Below are 21,955 nucleotides of genomic sequence, written 5' to 3'. Positions count from 1 at the left end.
GGGCACTTACTTTGCTCCAAGCTCCTCAGCACCTTCCCCTTACTCTTTCTGTTGTTGTCGATGTTGTTTTTGTTTGTTTGCTTTGTTTTTTGCACTGGGAATTCTGCTGTGCTGCCCAGCTTCATCGCTGGCCCCTGCCTCTTGCCCTTTCTGTTAGGTAACTCTTGGTCCTACCCCACCCACACACCACAGGCTTGGGCCGGAGCTTCCCTATGCCTCCCCCTCCCTTTCCTCCACCTACCCTGCCCTACCCTCTTCCTGGGGGGCTCCAGGTCTGCGGCCACCCTGACCCCAACCCTCCTGCCCCTCTTTGACAGCCCACCAGGTCCCGACAGATCAGGCTCCTCCTGTTTTTCAGGAAGGGATTCATAGTCACTCCCGCAACACAGGTCTGGGGTCTCCCAGCCCAGGCCTCTGTCTCTCCAGGGTTGTGTATCTGTGCCTTGTCCTGTCATCTGAAGCTATTATGTTAATTCTGTCAGGTATGATGTGTCCTGGACACTCCTCCAGCTAAGGAGATCAACCCACAGAGACAGCCTAGACTGAGGAGGTACTGAGTAAAACCATTTAAGCCCATGACTGACCAGCCTACAGGTGGGCAAAATTCTGGCTTAAAGAATAGCTCTTCTCTCAATTGGAGGTCGTGGCACACACCTGTAATCCTAGCGCTCGGGAGGCTGAGGCAGGAAGATTATTACAAGTTCGAGACCAGCCTGGGCTACAATGTGAGCCCAAGGCCAGCTTGAACTACGTAGGAAGACCTTGTCTCAAAAAGACAAAAAAAAAAAAAAATAGCTCTGCTCTCCACTTTCTCTCTCTTAACTAGACACAGCATTCAGGTTCACTCTAGACTTAAATGTAGTTATTCTTTCATAGGCAAGGTGGTGTGATTCCCTTAATTATTTTCCATTTCTTACAAGCAGTATCCTTCGTGTTTTACCAATGCTCAGGTAACCTTAATTTTTAAGATGTTTAAATAAGATAATAAGATTCATAAAATTGTTCATTTGAAATTCTTTGAGCTCCTTGAAGAGTGACAGCCTGAGCATGCAGGGGTGTCACTGTCACCATCACCAGGGCTGCTCAGCTCCTCTCTTTCCCACAGGAGACCTCTGTCACTCTCTCTCTCTCACACACACAGACACACAGACACACACACACACACACACACACACACACACACATACACACACACGCACGCGCGCGCACACATACACATACGCGTGCACACACACACACACACACACACACACACACACCAGTGCCACACGACGCTGGAAGACACTAACGTGAGACAATACATCCTATGGAGAAAGGAGGGTGCCCCCGCCCCCACCGCGTGCAGGTGGCAGGACAAAGGAGCTGATTTTTTAAGGTTTAAGGTTTATTGGAACATTTCTGGCACAGAATGTGTTCATTAACATTTTCACCAGGCGCCCACTGCGTATCTGTAAAACTGTAATTTTCTTTCTCTATAAATCTATAACATTAAGGTTAGAGGGAGTCACCACTTCTCACGGTCACTCTTCCTTTAGAGAACCATGAGCAGTGCCCTCCCAAGGTGACCCCACAGGCTTCTGGGGCAGCAGCCCAGCACTCATGAACCTCTGCTCCTTAAAACACAAAACAGAAACTTGGAGTCCCAGAGATAGGCCCATCCTCATGACCCCCGGGGACATCCTGCAGCCATGGAGCATTCAGAACTCCCCCGAACTGACGTGACGGCCCAGTGCTGGACCACTGGGATTCTAGATTTCTAGATCAAGGCTACCAAAAGCTAAAATTATAGTCATCCCAATACATTAATTAAGCTTCCAGGTAATTGAGTCCTGCACAATGGGCTTTAACCAGTCTCTGTGTCCTCCTAGCTCATTGCTTTGCAAAGACTTAATCACCTTCTTCATCTTCAGTCTTCCAGAAGCACAGGAGAACCTGGTGATGATGTCTCGGTCTTGTCCTCCCTCATCCCCCTCGTGGTTCTCCAAAATCTGCGTACCGCCATCACAAGCTGTGTGTGAGGGAAAGGCGCTCTTTAGTTCTTGCATGTGTTTTGTTTTTCATTTGTGAAAAGGGTTTTAAACAAATTGGGTAACTCGGTAGTGTTCTGGGCCCCAATCCCAGGGCATCTTGCCTTTGGGCCTCCTTAAGACTGTTTGTCACTGTTGCTCGCTGACCCTCTTCTCCCTGGACTTGCGTGCCCTCGGGGACTTCCCTGAATGCTTCCCATTTGAAAGAATTTGGTTTTTCTCCTCTACTCAAATAGTTTAGAACCTTCTACCCTCTCTCCATTAGACTGACTACAGTGTCAGGAGGGGGAGTCCTTTCTTAGTCACACAGAAATGGCCTCCTTGATATGTTTCAGGGGCTAAAGGCCGGCAGGGTCCTGAGAGCAGAGCAGTGGGTGCCCACAGTGGCCCTGGATGGAGCAGTTACTCCAGCCATGTGCACCGGTGCATCTAGCCTCACTGCCTGCCAGTCACACCTGCCTCTGCACCTCCAGATAACTGGATGAGGGACCCCTTCCTCACCAGGAGCTCCTCATCCTTCAAAAAAGTCCGCAAAAGCAATTTTTTAAATGCAATACCTAAATGACCCCATGAGTGGCCTTGGTTCCTCTGGTTCCTCTGGCCCTGTCCCTTCTTCTCAGGCTTGACAGAGAGAGCCCAGGGGTGGCTCCTGGTGCATGATTTGCTCTTCCCAGACCCACTCCACATGGGCATCTGAGCTGCCTCACATGGCAGCTGGGTGCTGGTCTGTCATGACACATGGATGCCTGCTGTGTGCCTGACATCGAGGCTGAGGAGCCCACGCAGTCCATGTTGCAGTATCTAGCGGGGCTCACCGACCCTGTCCCAGGGCAAGAGTGGAGCAGGTGGCAGCCGAGCTCAGGACAAAGGTGCTTGCACACCGCGTTGTGTACCAGTTGGGAGGTGAGAAGGGGACTCGGGCAATCCTTGGGTTTGCAGTTTCTGTTTCTGTGGGTCTTCCCCAGGCTGGGAACTGTGGGGCTCTCCCCAGTCACTTAACTACCTCTGACCTTTGAGTTTGCAACACTACTTTGGATTTCTAATTTCACACATTTTAACATGCCCAATGCATGACGTTAATAAGTAATGTTTAAAATGTGCCTGATGCAGCAACCTGTGGACAGCCAAAGTGCCCTCCCAGCAAGCAGCAGGCCGTGCTCTGCTCTGGGGTATCCTGTGTGTGACAGGTGGCACCAGCCCGGCCTCCTCTCACCTCTTCCTATTTTTGCTAGAAATTCAGATGCCTCACTTTAGAACTCAAGCATTTAGCATAACCATTTCCCTTAATGCATCCATGAAGGTAAGTGGTTTATTTTTAAAGATAAACAAGTTATCCTTTCTCCCAGAGAGCCTTAGAGCAGCTTACTTCCTGCTTATTTCAGAGAAAGCAGAGATTTAAACACAGGTCCTAAAGTGGCCTTGACATGGGTGGTGTTCTTCACTTTAGCAGAGGGTTTGATTTACCATCACGAAATTAAAGAGACTTGTGCTACAGTAAGCACCAGGGTAAGGAAGAAAGAGAATCAGGGCTATCCTATTATTAACTATGTCCACAAAACTCTGCTTTATATAATAACCTCTCTGCAGTGGACAGATGTGTATCTTTTCTTTTGAAGAGATACTGGGGACTGAATCTAGAGCCTCCAAACAGAGCTACAGACAAGCTCCTTTTTTATTTTTCATTTTGAGACAAGGTCTTGCTGAGTTGCCAGGCTGGGTTTTAACTGAAAGTCCTCCTGCCTCAGCCTCCCAAAGTGACATACAGTCAATCCCCAATGCTTGGCTAAATGTTCTTTTCTGTGACGGTAAACTCACCATCACAGGAATGACATTTCCTTGTAACCACGTCTGCATCTTCCGCATCTACAGACCATGGAGTAACGGGGTCTCTAATGATCCCTGAGGACTTCCTGCTGACCTCGGTGGTCTTGGCACATTTGACTGGACTGAAACACTGCTGATGTGCCAGTGGGCTCTGCTTCTTTGTAAACAGCTGTCCCTCCCCCTGAGTGTTAGTACTGCCTGGAGGAGTTCATTTTCACCATTCTCTTTGATACTAATAATGAAATTTTTTGCACCTGTCCTGCTGAAGGCTAAAAGATGGTACAGCAACACGATCTTTGTGACCTTGCGTGGACCCAAACTCATGCTGGCCCAGCCCAGGCAGCGTCCCACCACTCCACTGGGATTTCCTTGCTGAGCAGTTATCGCTGAACCAAGCATCTCCTGGTGCTGCCTCCTCTCAAGATCCCAGGGAGGACCTTCCTCTCAGCACCACACAGGAGAGGGCCACCTCGCAGGGTGGGGAGGCATCCCAGAGTCGCTGTCCTTTGGGCACTGCTCTCCTGGTGAAGAACATGAGCCATGGCAAGAGGCTTTGCTCAGAGTCCTGATGAACAGCGTTGAGGAGACGGCAGATTGTCAGAAGCACCACTGTCCCTGCTCACCTCGTAAAACACAGAAACTCTGCTGGTTATGTGTCCTATCAGTGGAGTCCCGACCTCACTGACAGCCTGGCCCAGGACAGCATGACCACTGTTTCTGAACATGTTGCCGGTGGCTGATACTTGCCGGCACTCACATATCCTATGTCCAAGCCCCCCAGGACCAGTCAGTCATGGCAGGAAAGAGCCTCAGAGAGCGCCCGACTCCGTGACTCTGATGGGAAACTGAGGCCACTCCATGTTCTCACAAGTGTGCACTCCACACCCACAGAACGCAGGACGAATGTCCATTTCGTTGACCTTCAAAACCACCTTTAGAAATATGTGCTCAATCCCCACTCTGTGCACCAGGATTCCTGTTTTCTGTAGGAGCAAATTAAGGATCCATAAAGTCAGGGAGCTGCCCACAGGTGGACAGCAGAAGAACAGCTCTTTCTATACCACATCTGCCCAAGCCAGCACCTCCCCACTTTCCCAGAGCCCCCTCCGTGCAGTCAAAACTCCTCCGTGTCAGCAAGGGCCATGCATGACAGGTGCGCTCACCTGAGGTCAAAGCTTCCACAGCCTGCAGTGTGGCAGAGCATCACAGCTTTGAGGCCCCAGACTCTCTCCTCTGCCCTCCTGGTGCTGGCTGATTGGCCAAAAAGTGGTACGGGATACACATGGGCTCTGTTGACTCCCATGCACCCATCCTCCGCCTTGCGCTGCTGTAACCCTTTAGTTATACACAGTTTGAAGTTCTGTATAAAATGCTCCCATTAAATGTGGGTGCTAGCGGTCTGTCTGACATAGCTTCCTGTCCCGGACATCTAGTAGCCCATGGTCCTCACCACCTGAACCTGCCCTGAGTCTTCTATTAATGGCCTGAGAGTGCCATTTATAGAAGATCTGAGGCGGGCAGCTGGGGTATTGGGGTGAGAAGGAAAAGTTAAATTGAAGCACCACAGATTGAGTCTCCAGGGCTCTTGTGAAATATTCTTTGGAAAGCTGACAATGCCGTCCTTGAAGGAAAAGAATGGCAGGAAATGCAAGTTCCTATTCAGCCACTGAAGATGCCACAGCCTCTCTCATGGCCTAGAGTCAGCTGCCACCCTGGGGGCTGTGTGCTCCCCTGTTCTGCTTCCCCCACAGTTTTCCCTTGGACTGGTGTGTCACATAGGCAAGTGAAATATCAGCCTCACGAAGCAGCAGAGGTCAAGAGAGAGGCAGGCCCTGTCCCCTGAGGTGCAGCCAGAGGGCAGAGCAGTTGCAGCATCCCATTTAAGAGTGCCAGAGCCCTTCAGAACTCACAAGCGCCAGTGGGTCGTGGCACTCTGAGATCAAGGTGTACCACCACACAGCCCCTAGTGCTTCTTGCAGACCTGAGTTCGAGCTCCAGTTCTTCATTTCTAGTCCCAGGCACGTCAGTCCTGGTGGGGCATCCTGGCTGCTCACCCAGGCCTGGCAACCTCACATTCTTCATCTTAGCCCTTCCACACAGGGCCGCTCCACCCCAGCCAAAGGAGGGTCCTGCCATGTGCACAGGAGGGCAAGCCTTAAAGGACACGGCCCCAACTGGGCCTGGATGGACTTTGAGGCTATGACTGGGGCCCAGGGTGGGAGCCACCCTTTGCGTGGGTTTAAAGATGGCTCTGAATAACCCAGGAAGGAAGAACACCGCAGGAATTGTGTCATAAGACATCAACATTCCTGAGGTATTGGTTTTAGGACTTGGAGTTTCAGAGGACTTGGAGTCCTTGTTTCTTGGTACCCATCACCAATATGAGACATTAATCTGCAGTGCAGGTTACTCACAGGCCACCCGGAAGCCGGGCGAAGGACTGAAATGCAGTCCACACCCTAGAAAACAATGAACGTCAAAGAGCTTGAGGCTATGGTGACGGAGTGGGAGAGGCAGTTGTTAAGAAGGTATGCCATGGGGCAGGGCTGAAGAGTGGGCTGGAATTCAGGGAGGATTCGAGGTGGCAGCATCACCAGGAGCAAGGCCAGAGCTGAGGGTGAGGGAGCAGGCAGTGGGGACGGGCCGCGCTGGGACACAAAGCAGCAAGTCAGTGAATAGTCTGGACAGAGCACAGTGCTAGCGTGTGCACGCATGATGGGTTGGCTTGGGGTTTTCTGTCTGTGTGTTGTGTGTTTTCCTGCAGGGGTACAGGAGCCCAGGGATGCTCTACCTCTAAGCAATATACCCAGGCTTTTTTGTTTGTTACTTTTTTCTGAGACAGGGTCACACTAAGTTGCCCAAACTGGGCTTGAACCTTTATCATCGCATCTCAGCCTCCAGGGTGGCTGAGGTTACCTGGCGTACACACCACACCTGGCCCTTGCTGGTTGTCAAAAGTCATACTTTTCACAGGAACACGGCATCTCCCCTCACTCCCAGCCTCACTTTCTGAGATTCCAACCACCTATGGTCAACTATGATCTGAAAATATCTGGAAAACTCCAGAAATCAGTTTCTGAGTTTCAAATCGCAGCCACTCTGAGGAGCAGGGTAGACTCTCCAGCCTTCCCACCCGTCCTGCCCAGGGCAGGACTGTGCCTCGTTCTAGTATCTCCACACAGTACGCGCCACCCGCTGCAGTTTTCAGGTTGAATGCGTGGTGTTGTGGGCTGGTGTTTGGGAACCTTCACTTAGTGATGGCTCCAAAGCACAAGGGTCACAAATGCTGGTCACCTGTGTGTGCAGAGCAGAAGCTAGAGAGGATTTGCTGTAAATTGGAAAGACAAAAGCTCTTGGCTTAACAGGGGAAGGGGCAGCCAGGGCTGCAGGGGCTGTCATTGCTCTGTCCCTCTGCTTGACCCCAGTCATACTTGCTGCAGGTACTGTGTGCGAGAACTCATGTGTTCTGAGCTCAGCGCTGCCCCTGGTGCAGGTACCCTGTGCTCTGCACAGAGAAGCCGCCGTGCTAACCTGCTGCTCTGTGATGCAGGAAATGAGAGGCTGACATGACATCAGGAGCCCAGCCAGGGCAAAGCCTTCTGTGTGTTCTGAATCCAGGCTCAAGCCACAGTTACCACTGCTGCAAGGGCCAAGGATCAACTATTTGCTTTCTCTGATTCCTCCGTGCGTAAACTGTCAGCCTCTTATCCACATATTTTCATCTCAAATAAGAGAAATCTGTAATACTGAGGATACCCCAACCATCAACAATGGTTAGTATTCAGCTCTGAACAGAAAGCAAGCCAGGCCAAGCACACAGAAGGGCTGGGCCTGAAAGCCCAGGAGACTGCTCTGGGTGCTCACGTTATTGGAGGCTTCTGTTTTCATTCTTGTCTTGGTTTTCTATTCTCTGCCACATGTCCTATTTATATGACAAAGACGTTGCAGGCTTTTAGAAGGTAAGCTCTCCTGCCCCGTGCCCCCACCACGCATAGTCCTCCATGAAGTAAAAGCATTTGGGTGTCTGCATCCCAGCACCTCCAGCTGATGCTCACGTGCAGGGGCTGCACGTCACTGACGTCCCACTGATGCCCGGCCAGCAAGGCTGACTCCATGCTGGCTCTGGCTGCTTGCATCCTGGAAGAACGCTGAGTGACTGTGGCATTTTCTAGTTTTGCTTTATTGATTAAAATGTGTTATTTCACCACAAAGGCCAGCTTCACCACAGATTGGCAGATGAGAGGCGTCTTACCCACAAACCACAGAAGGGGGGGGGGGATTCGGATGTGGCTTGCGCAATCATAGCAGTTTCTTATAATGAATGATGGTTTCTAAGACTGTTAATAGAAAAACACAGAACATAGTGAATTGGGGCATACGGAGCAGTGCCAGCAGTCTGGCAGAGCAGTGAGTATGAGTGAAGATCTTGGCTCTGTTTAATATAATCAAATTCACCTGTGGATGCCTGACTTCTCAGGAAGAATAATATCAACATCCATGGCTTCCTTCCCATTGCTGAGCTTTCTGACCCGATGCTCACTTTAGATTTCTTGCCATGATTTTCGAAATTCATACAAATGTGCATGATTGCACTTTTCCTAGGGAAGATAAATGTGGGCATTTAAGCAGCACAGTGCAGAGACACTTAGATGCCCCTGGCCCCCCTGCAGGTGACAGCTGGGAGGACCCAGACCTGCTGATCCCTGGAGTTTGCTGGGAGACTCAGGTATGAATGTGACTTTGGTGAAAAGAGCAATTTCCAAAGCACAGCAGGACAGGATCTTCCACCACAGGCCGAGGAAAGTGGCTGCACACCTGCCTGGACTGCGCCACCTCAGGAACTCCAAAGCCTCAGGAGCTACACAGCTTCAGGTTTGAGCTGGTTGTTGTTGTCGCAGAATTTAGACAGTGCAGCCAGCCATAGGACTTCCTATGTGAAGACACGAGAAGGAGCATTTGATATTCCATAATGATTGGCTTGGGTGAAAACAGTATGTGACCTCCATTCTCTAGATGGGGCCACTAGAATTTTGCCTTGAATTTTGCTTGATTTCTCCACATAGACCATCTCCATGGGAGCCTGCTCCACCCTGGGCGTACTGGAGCACAGCGGGATGCAGGAGCAGTGGATGTGGAGAGTGGCTCATGCAGGGCCACAGGTGGTGACAGCCAAGCCTTCAAGCAGACGCCTCAGTGTCCCAAATTTGTCCTGCCATGTGTCTCACCAAAGCTCCAAAACTCTCCCAAGCAAGGGCTCCATATGCCATCTGTAGTCTGATTCCTGGGCCATACCTGCCAGGAACTGGCACTGTAGACCAGAGGGGAGAGGATGCTTGCTAAGGGGGGTGGGTGAGGTCTGAATGAGGACCCTTTCTGTCCTGTCCCAACACAGCTGCTCAGTCTTCCTGCTCTGGGCACCAGGGGCAGAGAGGCTTCAAGGATCTATCTGGTTCCCTGGACAGTGGGGATGTCAGGGGATGGGGAGGCAACAGGGGAGGAGGTGTAGACTCCAGGTGGCCTCTGGGTGCTGCCTGTACATACCCATGCAGGCACACACATGCACCTGTGTTTTCCTGTCCTGTGGGGGCACACCCAAAACCCCAAGAGCATGGAGAGACAGGCTGTTCCCATGCAGATACCAGAGTGGCATGGTCTTTGAGAAGCTTCCTGAGTCCCAACTGAGTATCGACCAAACGGCTCATTAAGGAATGAGCTATCATGCTGGCTACATGAAGTCCGTGGTGGGGAGTTTAGAGCCTCAGTGTCCTACATGCTTTTAGCACTCAAGGTTTGCAGCAAGAGCCAGGACAGTTAGGATCAGAACAGCGAGGGTTGAATCTCTGTCTCTTGGTGCTACAACCTCTTAACACAGGCACAGCTCTATGTACGAGGGGCCTTAGGAGCAGCATGCCCGGCAGGGTCAGAGAAGCATGCCCATTTTCAAGAAAGCATGCTGGTGTAGATACCAATAGGACAAGGGGCAAATGAGGGATGCGCCACATTCAATGGTTGGTGACTCTCGCTGTCTCTGAGGTAAACCAGTTCCCAAACCCCTGTCTTATCCCTGTGCTCTCACACAGACAGTGTGTGTGCATGCAGGCGTCTCGCACGCTGGCCCGTCTCGGCATGCACAGGATGTATGTGGGCACTTTCCCTGAGAGATGGCTTCTTATGAAATGGGTGTCCTGGGAAACTTCAGGACATGGCCACACTGGTCATCTGGAGTGCAGGAGCCTTGTGGCTGTGCCCAGTGTATCACCACCACCTTCTCTGGGCCACAGGCATCCTAGAGACTGAGTCCCCACCCCAGGCTCTAGTGCAACTCCCAACTGCTGGCCAGTGCTGTACTTCCTGTCTGTCAAATAGAAAATTTGGAGGGATTCCTACCAGGTCACGTCTGTTTGCAGCTCATGTTCAGAAAGAGGAAAAATCAAGTGACTAGAGCGTGAGACGTCCATTAGTGAACTCAGTTCACTGGGAGATCTCACCTTGTGGAGCTTCACACACGCATTTCAGTCCATCCAGGGCCATTCCTCTCCGTGGACCGTGCCTGCTCATGTGGGCAGCAGTGTCCACAGGATGTTTCCAGGCACCAGCGCCACTGCCCTTGCAGCCCTGGCTCAATGCCACTTCCCCATGCACTGTCCCCACATCCCCTGGTGCAGCACCCTGGCCTGACCATCATCCTGTGCCAGCGCCCTCCCCATCTACTCCAGCCCAGAGCCACTCTCTCTCAGCCTTGTGCATTTTCTGTTCCAGCTTTGTCTGGCTCAGCTGTGTGCTCTAAACTGGATGTGCCAGGATTCACAGTCCAGAGAGAACCACAGGATCAGGAATGCCATGCTCCGTGCCCTGTGCACCCTCCTCACTGCCGCTCCCTTGCAGGCCTACATGGAGGACCACCTGCAGAACAAGAACCGGCTGGAGAAGGAGTGGGAGGCTTTGTGCGCCTACCAAGCAGAGCCCAGCAGCTCACTTGCTGCCCAGAGGGAAGAGAACTTGGCCAAGAACCGCTGCCCAGCCGTGCTGACCTGTATGTACCTGCGAGTAGCTACATGGGTGGTGGTGGAAGCAGGGGTGGGCACCCAGTCTTGGCCGATGGAGACCCTTCTGCCCTGTGGCAGACTCCCCCCCCCCCCCCCGAGGGAAGGCCACATCCCGTCTGGCTAGCATTCCAACCAGTGCCCCTCTGGCCAGCAGCTGAGACCTGCAGCCATGACTGGGCTCCATGAGATGCAGCAGAGGCAAGCGCCAGGCTCCCGCTAGTCTCCACGTGGTCCAGCGTGTACTGCTGACCTGGACCACATGTGAGCAGATCCAGTACCCAGCCTTACACCTTCATCTTGGGTATGTGAAGGTGGTGGCGGCCACTACAGCATATCCTAATTTTATGACAGTCTCTACAAACACTGTAAGGACCCACTCTAGCCAGATATTGCTCTAAAATAGTAAACCCCCACACACACAAGACCAGGATGTGCTAGGTCATGCCAGGGTGCAGAGCCAGGGTCAGGAGACTGGGTGCATCCTTCTTGTGCCCAGTACCCTCTTCCACTCTGGCCCCATATGTCCACCAGGATTTTTATCTATGGGGGGACCCCCAAATGCTCTCTGTGGACCCTCGCTATGGTCACCTCAGGAGAGACAAGTGGTTGTGTGAAAGTCCCTTGGCCACAGCCTTAGCAGCTGTGGGCAAGGTGCCCTGTATGGTGCCCATGTGATGAGAGGAACTTCCTGTCACACTTCTGAGACCACAATCGACCCACAGCTCCAGCACATCACAGTGGTGCTGAGAGGCCCTATCATGGCCACTGCCCCTGCCCCAGCCTCTGTGGCTATCATAGGCACCACTTGGCCCAGGGCCTCACAACCCTGCCAGCTGGCCTGGAAAGGGCTCCAGTCACCCCTGAACACAGAAGCTGCCCCCAAAGAGCTATAAGCTTCAGAAGCTGTCACACAAGTGTGTGAGCCATGGAAGCCCTGGAGCCGTGGGCCTGGGGTCTTCACTGGACAGCACTAACTAGCAGTGATTGTTCATGGGGTTTACATTCAGAAGTCAACTAAAGGGAAGGGTCGTGCTCTAACTGATGGACTAACTGATGCTTGTTGAGCACCTATTATGTGTCAGCAGCCACATATGACTTTGGATGTCTAATGAGCCATGCCAGGCTACTGTGTCCCCAAGGAGGACCTTGGGCGAGGCAGGAAAGGGCAGAGGGATGGTGAGAGGGGAAGCAGGGTCAGAAGAGGCTTTCAGCTCACCTTGGCTCGGTGTGGTGAGATGTGTTTGGCATAGTCACACATGCCTGTAATCCTAGCACTCTGGGAGGCTGAGGCAGGAGGACTGCATATTTGAGCCCATCCTGGACAACTTAGCCAAACCTAGTCTCAAAGTTTAAAAATGGCCAGGGATGTGGTCAGTGTAAGGCCTAGGAGTGTTGGGGTTGACGTAGTTAGGCAGTAGATGTGGGTCCCCCGCAGGCTATGTGTTCCCAACAGTGGTATCTTGGTGTCTCCAGGAGGACCTGGGCTCTGCATTTGCTCCTGTGACCTGGTCCAGTGCATAACATTCTTGGTTCCCACAGTTCCCCTAGAAAGGTCTTCCTTGTGCACCCTCCAGCTGCTCATTCCCTATTGATGCCGCTGCCTCCCACTGGTCAAGTGCAGCAGGTTCCTGTCACCTATCCCCAGGAGCAAAGCCACACCTCATCCCTGCCCCATCCAGCTCAGTGTGGCCACTGAGTGTGTTCTTCCACTCCCCCTGGGGAGCCCCTGCCCATCCTCCCCACCTCCATGCCTCAGCCCATGCAGTCCTGTCTGCATGCATCTCCTGGGGCTGAGGCTGCAGGACACCCACAGTGAGTTACTGGGGATTCTGGGTCCCTCCATCCTGGAGATCTGCTCCATGGAGCGCTCTTGAGAGGGAAGGCTGTTGACATTCATGAGGTGCTGGCCAGCACCAGTAGATCTTCATTCTGTTACCTCCAAAGTTCAAGGCACTGAATGTGCTCATGTTTGGCCAGTGTTTTACGTGGTTAAAGAACAGTTTGTTGTCTGCCTCTCAAATCAAGAACAGGACTCTGAAGCTATTTTGGTGCAGTGTCTTAAACAGAAAAAAAAAACTTTGGTTGTGTATTAAAATGAATAGAGAAAGCTGCAGACACAAACTGTGATGGGAGTATTTTGAGAAAGGATGGAGAGCTATAGATTAAGGACACAGGACAGATGGGAAGGTTCTGGTCTCATATCCTGAAAGCAATCATGGTCAGACAGGGCAGTGCCAGCCAGCTCACAGCCCCAGAGGCAGGTTAACTGGGCCACATAGCCTTCTCTCTCAGTCCTAGGTTTCCAAATAGAGCGAGGATAGGAGCCCCCAAGGGTCCAGAGTCCTCCATCTGGTGCTCCACCAGGACAGTGGAGTCAGCATTTCCACAGGTGCCCTTGGCTATGTTGACAGTCAGTGTCTGTCACACTCAGAAACGCAGGTCTTTCCCATGAGGACTATTGCTGAGCTGGGATGCCCTAGCTACCACGTACCCTTCCACAGCCTGTGTGTGTGACAAAGACCTGGATCTTGGGTTGTCTCTGGGGTAGAACCCTGTCCAAGGCCATGGGGATCCAGGGACCTGATTGCCCTGGGTCCCACCTGTGCTGCCAACTCTCATTCTGTAAACTTTCCTCCTGTCTCCACGTCGTGACAGAACAGAGTGCAGGAAAAGCATCTCACACCCAGCCTCGCCACACTGCTCAGCACCTGTGAGCCAGATCCCCAGTGGAGTCTGGGCCTGCAGTACCCCCACATTTCCTACAGCCCTCAAAGCCTCCCAGCTGTGAGCTCGTGAATCCAGTACCAGTCACATGTCCCGCAGTGTCCTCCCAATGCCTTTGCAGTCCTCAGTGCATCTCCCCTGTGCAAGCACAGGAGCCAGGGCTGGGCCAGCTAGTGAGGTGCTCACAGCTGATGTCCCCAAACAGTGTCCAGCCTCCACCCTGCATTGACCACTCACCCGTTGGCCAGGTGCATCTCACACACTACTCCCCAAGGGCCCCCCCGTTCTGTGATTTGGCCTGGCCCCCTGCTGGATTGGACAGCAAGTCAGTGGTCACCTGCCACCTACATGCCACTGCTTCCACGTGTCATGCTGCATCTGTGTAACGTGTGTGTGGGCTTTGTTTATTCTTGGCTGCACTATTTCAGAGTAAGTTTCAGGCAGCAGACATCAAAGCACCCCAGCCCACATCTCCTGCAGAAAAGGCCCTTCTCCTACACACCTGCAGCCATCATTATGACTAAGGAAGGCTGCAGTAGCTCCCTGCATCGCTCTGTATCTAGTCATATCCCCTTCCTTACGCTGCCCACCCTAATAGCGAGTGAATGATCCAGCACCAGAGGTCCATTCTTTGTGGGTCTGCGCTGATGTCCTGTGAGGGCTGGACTAGTGCAGCCTGAGCTCCTTCCTCAGCCCAGACAGTGTCTCCCATCTGTGTGCAAATCGCCCTTGCTAAAGACACCACCCCAGTGACTGGTCTAACTTGACCTCTGTGTGGAGATTGTTTCTGGGCACATATGTCATTTTGGAGGCATTCAGCTTAGGTCGTAGGGGGGTTTGGATACAGCCCTTGCTTTCCTGGCATGCAGCCAGGAACTCAAAGCGAGGCTTCCCCCTTAAGTCACGACCAGCACACTGGAGCTCGGCTGGTAGACTCAGGCTGGGGAGGCCCAGCACAGGGCATTCTTGTAGGAGGCAGAAGGGTTTTCTGATGGGACACTATAGCCATCCCTCTCTTCCCAGATGAAAGGTCATGTCACTGTCCACAGAGGCTATGAATAGCACTCCATGGCCTTCTTCTGTGCACACTGACCTAGTCTCCTAGCCGGGGTCACAGGCATCACTGCAGGGAGCATAAAAAGTGAGGAGGAGCCTGCATCCACAGAGGATGCACCCCACACATGGTGTCCCAGAGGCACTCTGCCATTGTCTTCAGATCTATAGAGAGACTCATCTGTTTAGCAGCTCAGATGATGTGTTTCTTTGTCTTGATTGTGACAAGTCAGATCATAGTCATTTGTGTGCAGTGGCTAGAGAGGCAAGGCCAGCATCCATGGCCAGTGTAGGACAGTGGTGGGTGACCTCAGGTGGAGACCTCACAGTATGTCACATCCCAAGTGGATCCATGAAAACAGAGAGGAGCTGTGGTCACTGATGCCATCCCAGGCCACAAATCCCCTTGTGGACTGAAATTGCACAGCCCTGATCCTCCAGGGCAAACTGCCACCATTGCCAAAAGTGTCCACATCACCATCAGCCACACCACTGAGGCAAAAACATGGTGCCCACAGCATAAATGATTGCATCTAAATCTCGACAGAAAATGCAGACAGCTGGAGGCCCTTCAGCCATCAATCCTGATGCTGATTTGATCAGAGTGAGAGACAGTCTTGGATATGTCTACATGGGTCACGGTCCTGTGCCTCCTCTTTTTGGGTGCCCGTGTTTGTTCGGGGACAGGAGAGCTGGCTGATGCAGTCCTGCCTGAATGGGGCGGCTCCATTTTGAACACCATGGAGCCAACACATAGGGACCACTACTCCAATGCTCTGACTGAAGTACCTAGGGAAGCACTCATGGGCTCCCTTGGGTGAGAGGAAGAGCAGAGCTGGGAAAAATCTTTAGAGAGCCACACTGCAGGGGACACTAGTCACAGGAAGCCTCCAGGTACCTCCAGTCCTGAATCCACTGACCCATGGTGTGGAGGGATGCAGGGCTCCAGCATGGCCACTGTCCACTGGATACATCGGGCACTTGCTTCTCTTAGCTGCTCAAGAAGATCATCATGCATTTACTGCAGAGACTGTGTGCCCTGGTATGTGGTACCCTCTCAAAGGCCTGTGCTCCCAGAGATGTGTCCTCTGTGGCCTGGAGCTTTCTCCTGAGCTCCTCAATGCCTATCTCAGACACTGTTGTCTCCGCAGCCTGTGACTCAGCACCACGACTATGTTCTGGAAGAGGAATCTGATGTGTGACACACGAGTCATCTACCTCAGCATCATCTGGAGAGTGCGTGATGGGGCTGGGACTTGAGCCATGTCTGCTGCTGCCAAGGACCCTGCCAACCCTCCCAGGCCTCATTTTCCCCAACTAAATGGACAAATTCTCTGTCTACCTGATCCACGACTCAGTTCCAGTGGGTCAGAGGTGACAAATGTGAAAATGCAAAGCATCAGAGAAACCTGCAGTGTCTGTGATCAGGGGCCGATGCCAACAAGTATTTCAGGCCCTCAGGAAGGAGCTCATTCAACAGGCATTCTCTCCACACTGGCTTCTTCCTCTCTTCCTGGGAAGGCTTAGACCTGTGGGTCTTGTTAGGGGAAGAAGAAGGAGCTGGATGAACTTCCTATTGCCCTGGCTCTTGAGTTTCTAAAGAGACCTCTCTGAAATCACTGTGACCACAGTGAGGTAGGGGTTGGGGTACGTGCTCTGGGAGCAGGGGCCCAGGAAGTCAGGTGTTTGGAGAGCAGCCTCCCAGCTTGCTTCTGCAGCTTGCACTGGGCCCTGGGAGAGCACCCAGTTCCCACTAGGTCACCATCCTCCCAGTCCCGCATCCTAACAGACACGGGCAAGCTTATCAACCCTGGAAGTGCCAGAGCCTGTCCTCAGGAAACTCAGCTTGGTGCAGGCATCGCTTTTTTTTTAAAGGGGGTAAAATTAAACACAATAAGACAGAACAAAATAGGACATAAGAAAGCAATGTAAGAGATATAAATTTCAAAGCTAGACGACCTGAGATCTTCACTGTCTATCATATTGTCTCTTGTTTTCTTCCAAATAGTTGTCCATGTCTTTGAATACAGAGAATTCATACAAAACAACATAATATAAAACTGATCCGAACTGATTGAGGAAGGCGTTTTAGGTCTTCAAAACCAGACAACAGGGAAGTCACCAATGGCTGTTGTAGAGTCTCTTGTTCTCTTGAAAATAGTTGTCCATACTTTCATGTATTTTGAAGTTCAACAAAACAAAACAGGGAGGAGGGGAAGGTTGCTTTGTTTCCCAGGGCTCCAGGTCCCAGCATGGTGCGGGTCCCAGTAAACACCAGTGGCTCCCATCTGGGCCACTGGAGGCAGGCATTGCTTTTAGAAAAATGAATGACATGCTGGGGATTTAGCTCAGAGGCATAAGCACTTGCCTTGCAAGCAGGCGGTCGTGAGTTCGATCCCCAGTACTGATTAAAAAAAAAAAAAAGAAAGAAAAATGAACCACAGAGTATTCCAGAGGTGTGCTTAGCACCGTCCACCACAGTTGGTCCTTCCAGGATGGCTCAATGTGTTTCTACCGGGGCCTCAGGATTACCCAATGCATCATGTTTAATTTTAAAAGAGATGCGTTGATGCAGAACCACAGATGCCTTCTGACGGAGCAGGGCTCTAACACTTTCCTGGCCCCCATGCCCAGTCTAAACCACATGCTGCGGCAGCTCTGTGGTGTGGCTGTCACCACACCAGGACACCACGGGCTCCAGCAGACTGTCCCTCCAGCCCTAGTGCAGGTGGGAGCCTAGGACACCCCATCTGTGTCTCACAGAGCTTAGGACCCTCCCAGCTTCCCAGTGAGACAGTATAGCCAGCTGTGGCACAGAGTCCGGGGGGAGCTGGGTAACACCATCCCCTGTGAGAGGCTGGTTCTGCTGTGGCCACCCCCGCTGAACGTGGCCTTTCTAGGGTACACTTGCTGCATCTCACTGGCTGCAGCTTTTCTTTCCCTGACCCTATTTACAACCAACTTGCTTTGTGTCACAGTTTCCCCAGTTGCCATAGCACGAGTATCTAAAACTGCCCATTTTGGAAATACTTCAGCCCTCAGGGCCCAGCTGGCATCCAGTTCTTCGTTCCAGATTTCAGGGCAGCTGTGATCTGAGACCCATAGACTACCTCTGCACACAGAGGCGTCTCCTTTTCAGGATTGGTGTGCAGCCTAAGAAATGGTGCCTCTGGGCTCTCATTTTGGGGCCAGTATGAGTAGCATGCTGGAAAGTTAGAGTCGACCAAATTTTTTCCTGTAAATTTTATTTCAATTTCCTCTCACTGCTGCTTTGGCGTACTCTCTTAGGAATAAATGCATGCAGGAAGAAGCTCTTGAGCCCCTGGGACTTTGGGATTTTTATTCATGCCATTGCTGAAAGCCTGTGGGCTCGGGTGTGAGTGAGCACTTCTCCAGCTCACATGAGGCCCTGGGCCCAAGTAACAGGGCAATAAAAGATGTGATGGTGACTTGGAAGCCCCTCAACCACCTCTAAGATGAACCCCCCCCATACACACACCAGGGATCAATTGTTGTGTCTTGCCCAACATTGTCTCTGCAGGGAGAGCTCCCAGGATGACCTCTGGTCCCATCATGTCACCCACAAATGAACTTTCTACACCTCACATGTTATAAGACTCACCATTTCCCAAGAATATCTTTAAAAAAAAAAAAAAAAAGTGAAACTCCCAAAAGAAATGAGAGTCCAAGTCAAAGCCCTGTTTCCAAGCCTTCACTACCAAGCCACTCTGGTGGCCGGGGCCCTTTCTGCCACATGTGGCCAGGCGTGTGGGAAATGGGGGTCAGGTGAGTTAGAGAAAGGTTTCCACACTGGTCTCCAAAGGCCCAGTACAGGCATCGTCATCTCTGGGGAGGAGCAGTGCCAAGTTCCACATAACATTCATGGGGTGGCATCACACCCTCTCACCCCACCCCTCCTGGCTTCCTGCCAAAGCCACCTGCAGGGTCCTGGGTGGAAGACAGGGTCACAGCAAGCAGAAGGCTCGTTCCACGCCAAGCTGGGAGCCCATGCATTGGGCTCAGTGCCACAGGGGTCTCATGTCAATACTCACTATGGTGTCTCCCAGTTCAAGCTCTCGTGCTCCTGAGTCTCCTCTGGGTCTACCTCCTGGCTCCCTTTTGATCTGCAGTCTCTCTAGACCTTACAGTAACCTTAGGAATGTAACCATGTCTGTCTTTCAAATAGGGTCTATTGATCACTGTTCACATTTGTGTCTGTTGTATGTTGACAAGTGTGTCTGTGATGTAAAGGCAGCAGCATACAGAGTACCACACCACAGCCTTGGTGTTTGAGCTTTGTAAGAGAGAGATGCTAGGACCTCTCAGCCTCTGGGCCACACCCTTCAAGCCCTAAGTGTGCCTCTTGAGTTGAAGGTTGGAAAAGACATCATTAGACAGGACACAGGACAGGGCTGGGCCTGAGCCTGAGGCTTGCACACCCTCTCTATGGGTGTAGAGCTGCCCGAGCCCCAGTGACCTGCTCTTGTGTTGCTTACAGATGACCACTCACGGATCCTGCTGAAGGCTGAGAACAGCCATGGCAACTCGGACTACATCAATGCCAGCCCCATCGTGAGTACCACCAAGTCCCAGCCTGCTCTCCTTCGGGAGCAGCGGTCATTAGGAGATTTCTGCAGAAGATAGTTGTGGTATCCCAGGCTTCCTACCCTCTGTCAGACAGGCTGCATGGGCTGAGTGGACCTGGTGCTCAGAGTGGACAGAAGATCCAGGCCTGAGTGTCCATGATGGTGAGGAACTCCTGGCCAGCGGACATTCATGCTGGGTGGCAGGCCTTACCCTGGAGCTCCTTACTTATTCTTGTGTTCCAAGGATATAAAAACCCAGCCCCAAACCCACCCCCGTGAGTTTCATGACCTCAAAGCTGCAAGGTCTCCTGCTCCACAACTCTTCAATAGAACATGAGCCAGTGTTTGGCGGTGGCTTCAAGGACCACACATGTGGGTGAAGCAGTGCTACCTCTGGAGACAGTGGCAACATGGCTTCCCCAATTCAGTCATCCCTGGTGTCCAGTTTCCCTCACTGACCCTCAGGGAACCTGTGATTGTGGGAACCACCTAAGTGCTTGCCCTGTCCTGAGCTCAGGGACAGCAGGCAGCTGAGGAGGAAACATCGGGGCCACTAGGGTAAGCAGAGAGGGGCAGGGATTCAGTCTCCTTGGCGGAGGAGTCGATGTGTGGGGTCTCCTTGGCAGACACCAGGCTGTTCTCCCAGGTGAGCTAGAGCAAGGGCAGGTGGGAAGAGAGGAATTGGGGTGTCCAGAGCCAAGGCAGCTGTTGGTGAGACCAGCCAGGAGAGTCATGATTCGGTGTGGGTGTGTGACTGGGCTGCAGTGTTTCCCAGCTCCTCTGACTCAGCCCGCAGTGGGCATCAGGGAGATCCCTGGAATTCTGGCCACATGATGTGCTGTACCACAGAGGTTGAGAGCACTCAGCTCATCTCTGGGGCCGCAACACGCCCTTGGGATCCCCAGCCCTCTTGCCTTTGGGTCAGCTGCTGTTGGTGAGAACTGGGCTTCAACCCCCACTTAAGCACCATCATATTTTCATGGAGGTCCCAGTGCTGCCCCCTGAAGAGTCACAGCCGGCATAGGGAGCACACACACCTAGGAAAGCAAACTCAGAATGGGGAGCACTCTGTCTAGACTACCTGCTCCCAACCTGGGTCATGGGGATAATTTCCTCACCCCACAGAGGCGCCCATGCAGAGTCCCTCTGCCCTGAACAGTCTCACCTGGCCGCTGGTCACCAGTCCTCCTCCACAAGACTGATTTGGAAATGCCTCTGGCGCTCGTGCACTGACCCGGCTCACAATTCACAAACAGCACCGTTCCTTGGGAACAAGGCCTATAAGTCCTTGGACTTGTCTCTGACTGGCAGGTGACTATAAGGGCCACTCGGCACTGTCTGAAGGGGCTGGGTTGTATCTCAGTGGGAGAGCACGTTTCTAGCATAAACAAAGCCTCAGGTTCAACTGCCAACACCAAAGGAATGACAAAACTGAAGGAAAAGAAAAGCCATTTTCTTCCTACAGCAGCTGTCCCTTTTCCTGGAAAGCGCCGGGCGCTAAGGCCAGAGTGAGAAGCAAGCTGTCAGCTTCGAGTCCAAGTGGCAGGCACACTGAGCCCCACTCCCCAGCGTGTGGGTCCCAGGCTGCAGTTGCTGAGGTGCCCCTGCCACACAGGCTCCAAGGCACACACTGGGTGCAGCGCTGCACCCTCAGTGCTGGGTGGGCACGGGGAGACGAATCCCTGCCTGGTGTCTGTGCAGCAATCTCCTCCCCTGGTGCATGTCCAGAGCAGCCTCCCTGCCCAGACTTGGAGCGGAGAGGCCAGTACAAGAGAGATGAGTCATTTACGGTGCTTTTTCTGTTTCTCCTTTACTTCATACCACAATACTGTGTTGTTGTTGCTGCTGCTGCTGCTGTTGTTGTCAAATTTGAGCTGTAGGAATGAATTAAAAAACCCACAGTGCCTCTTTCCCCTGAAATGACTGGAGGCCAAGTGATAACGACCTTCCAGCCGCTGCAGAATGGAAAGCTTGCAATTACAGTCCGAGGCCCTGGCTGTGCGGAATGAAGCTATGATAATTACATCTGTCATATTTGTACTTAGTCCTCATTAAATTTCAGGGAAGCCACCCAGTAGTAAATAATGTGCAATCTTTGCTTTTAAATCAGAGGTCATGAAAGCAGATGGGACTTCTGCTCCTTTGCTGAGGCGTCCCAAAGAGAAACCCATCGGCTTCTCTCAGGACGCAGCTGAGCTGTTCCTGAGGAGGTCGCTCAGCCAGGGTCGTCACCCACCCATAGAGGCATCAGTAGCACAAGAGCTGATGAACAGGCCCAGGCCAGAGGGTCCTAATGGCCCTGAAAACAAGCTTACTTCTTCCCCTCAGCTTACTGAAGCTAGAGATTTCTCGCAGTTTCCATTCAAATGCGCATTCCTGAGCTGAGCAGGGACAGAGAGCTCCTTCCTTTGCAAAAGATGACAGCAAGGTGGCCTGAGGCCCCTGAGATCCTGCCAATGCAAAGGCCAACCCTTGGTTCTCGGGAATATTTGCAGCCAAGCATCTGCGTGCACAATGATGGTTTACTTTCAGCACTGTACTCACAAAACCTCAACACAAGAACAACTATGAAATGACTCTTGCTTGTGGATCTATCTCTCCCACTGGCTTCTGGAGCTAATACCCCAGCAGATGCCACTGTTGGCACCTGATCTGTTAACCCAGCTCGAGGCTGTTTTGAAGAAAGCTTTGGTGC

General features: G+C 52.3%; 1 protein-coding gene across 6 annotated transcripts in view; it reads left to right on the top strand.

Annotated features, from left to right (window-relative positions):
* Window positions 1-21,955, top strand: part of Ptprn2 (protein tyrosine phosphatase receptor type N2) — a 542,085-nt gene that overhangs the window by 481,470 nt on the left and 38,660 nt on the right. For all 6 annotated transcript variants that reach the window (XM_063250851.1, XM_063250850.1, XM_063250852.1 and 3 more), the window contains 2 exons: window positions 10,737-10,884; window positions 19,173-19,246. In XM_063250851.1, coding sequence (XP_063106921.1) covers window positions 10,737-10,884; window positions 19,173-19,246 — 222 coding nt within the window. The remainder of the gene's footprint in view (window positions 1-10,736; window positions 10,885-19,172; window positions 19,247-21,955) is intronic.

This window comes from Cavia porcellus, unplaced genomic scaffold (genome assembly GCF_034190915.1).
Source record: "Cavia porcellus strain 051 isolate PalLab524CR breed Dunkin Hartley unplaced genomic scaffold, mCavPor4.1 scaffold_6, whole genome shotgun sequence".
NCBI classification, from domain to species: Eukaryota; Metazoa; Chordata; class Mammalia; order Rodentia; family Caviidae; genus Cavia; species Cavia porcellus.
This window is presented reverse-complemented; position numbering and strand designations above follow the sequence as displayed.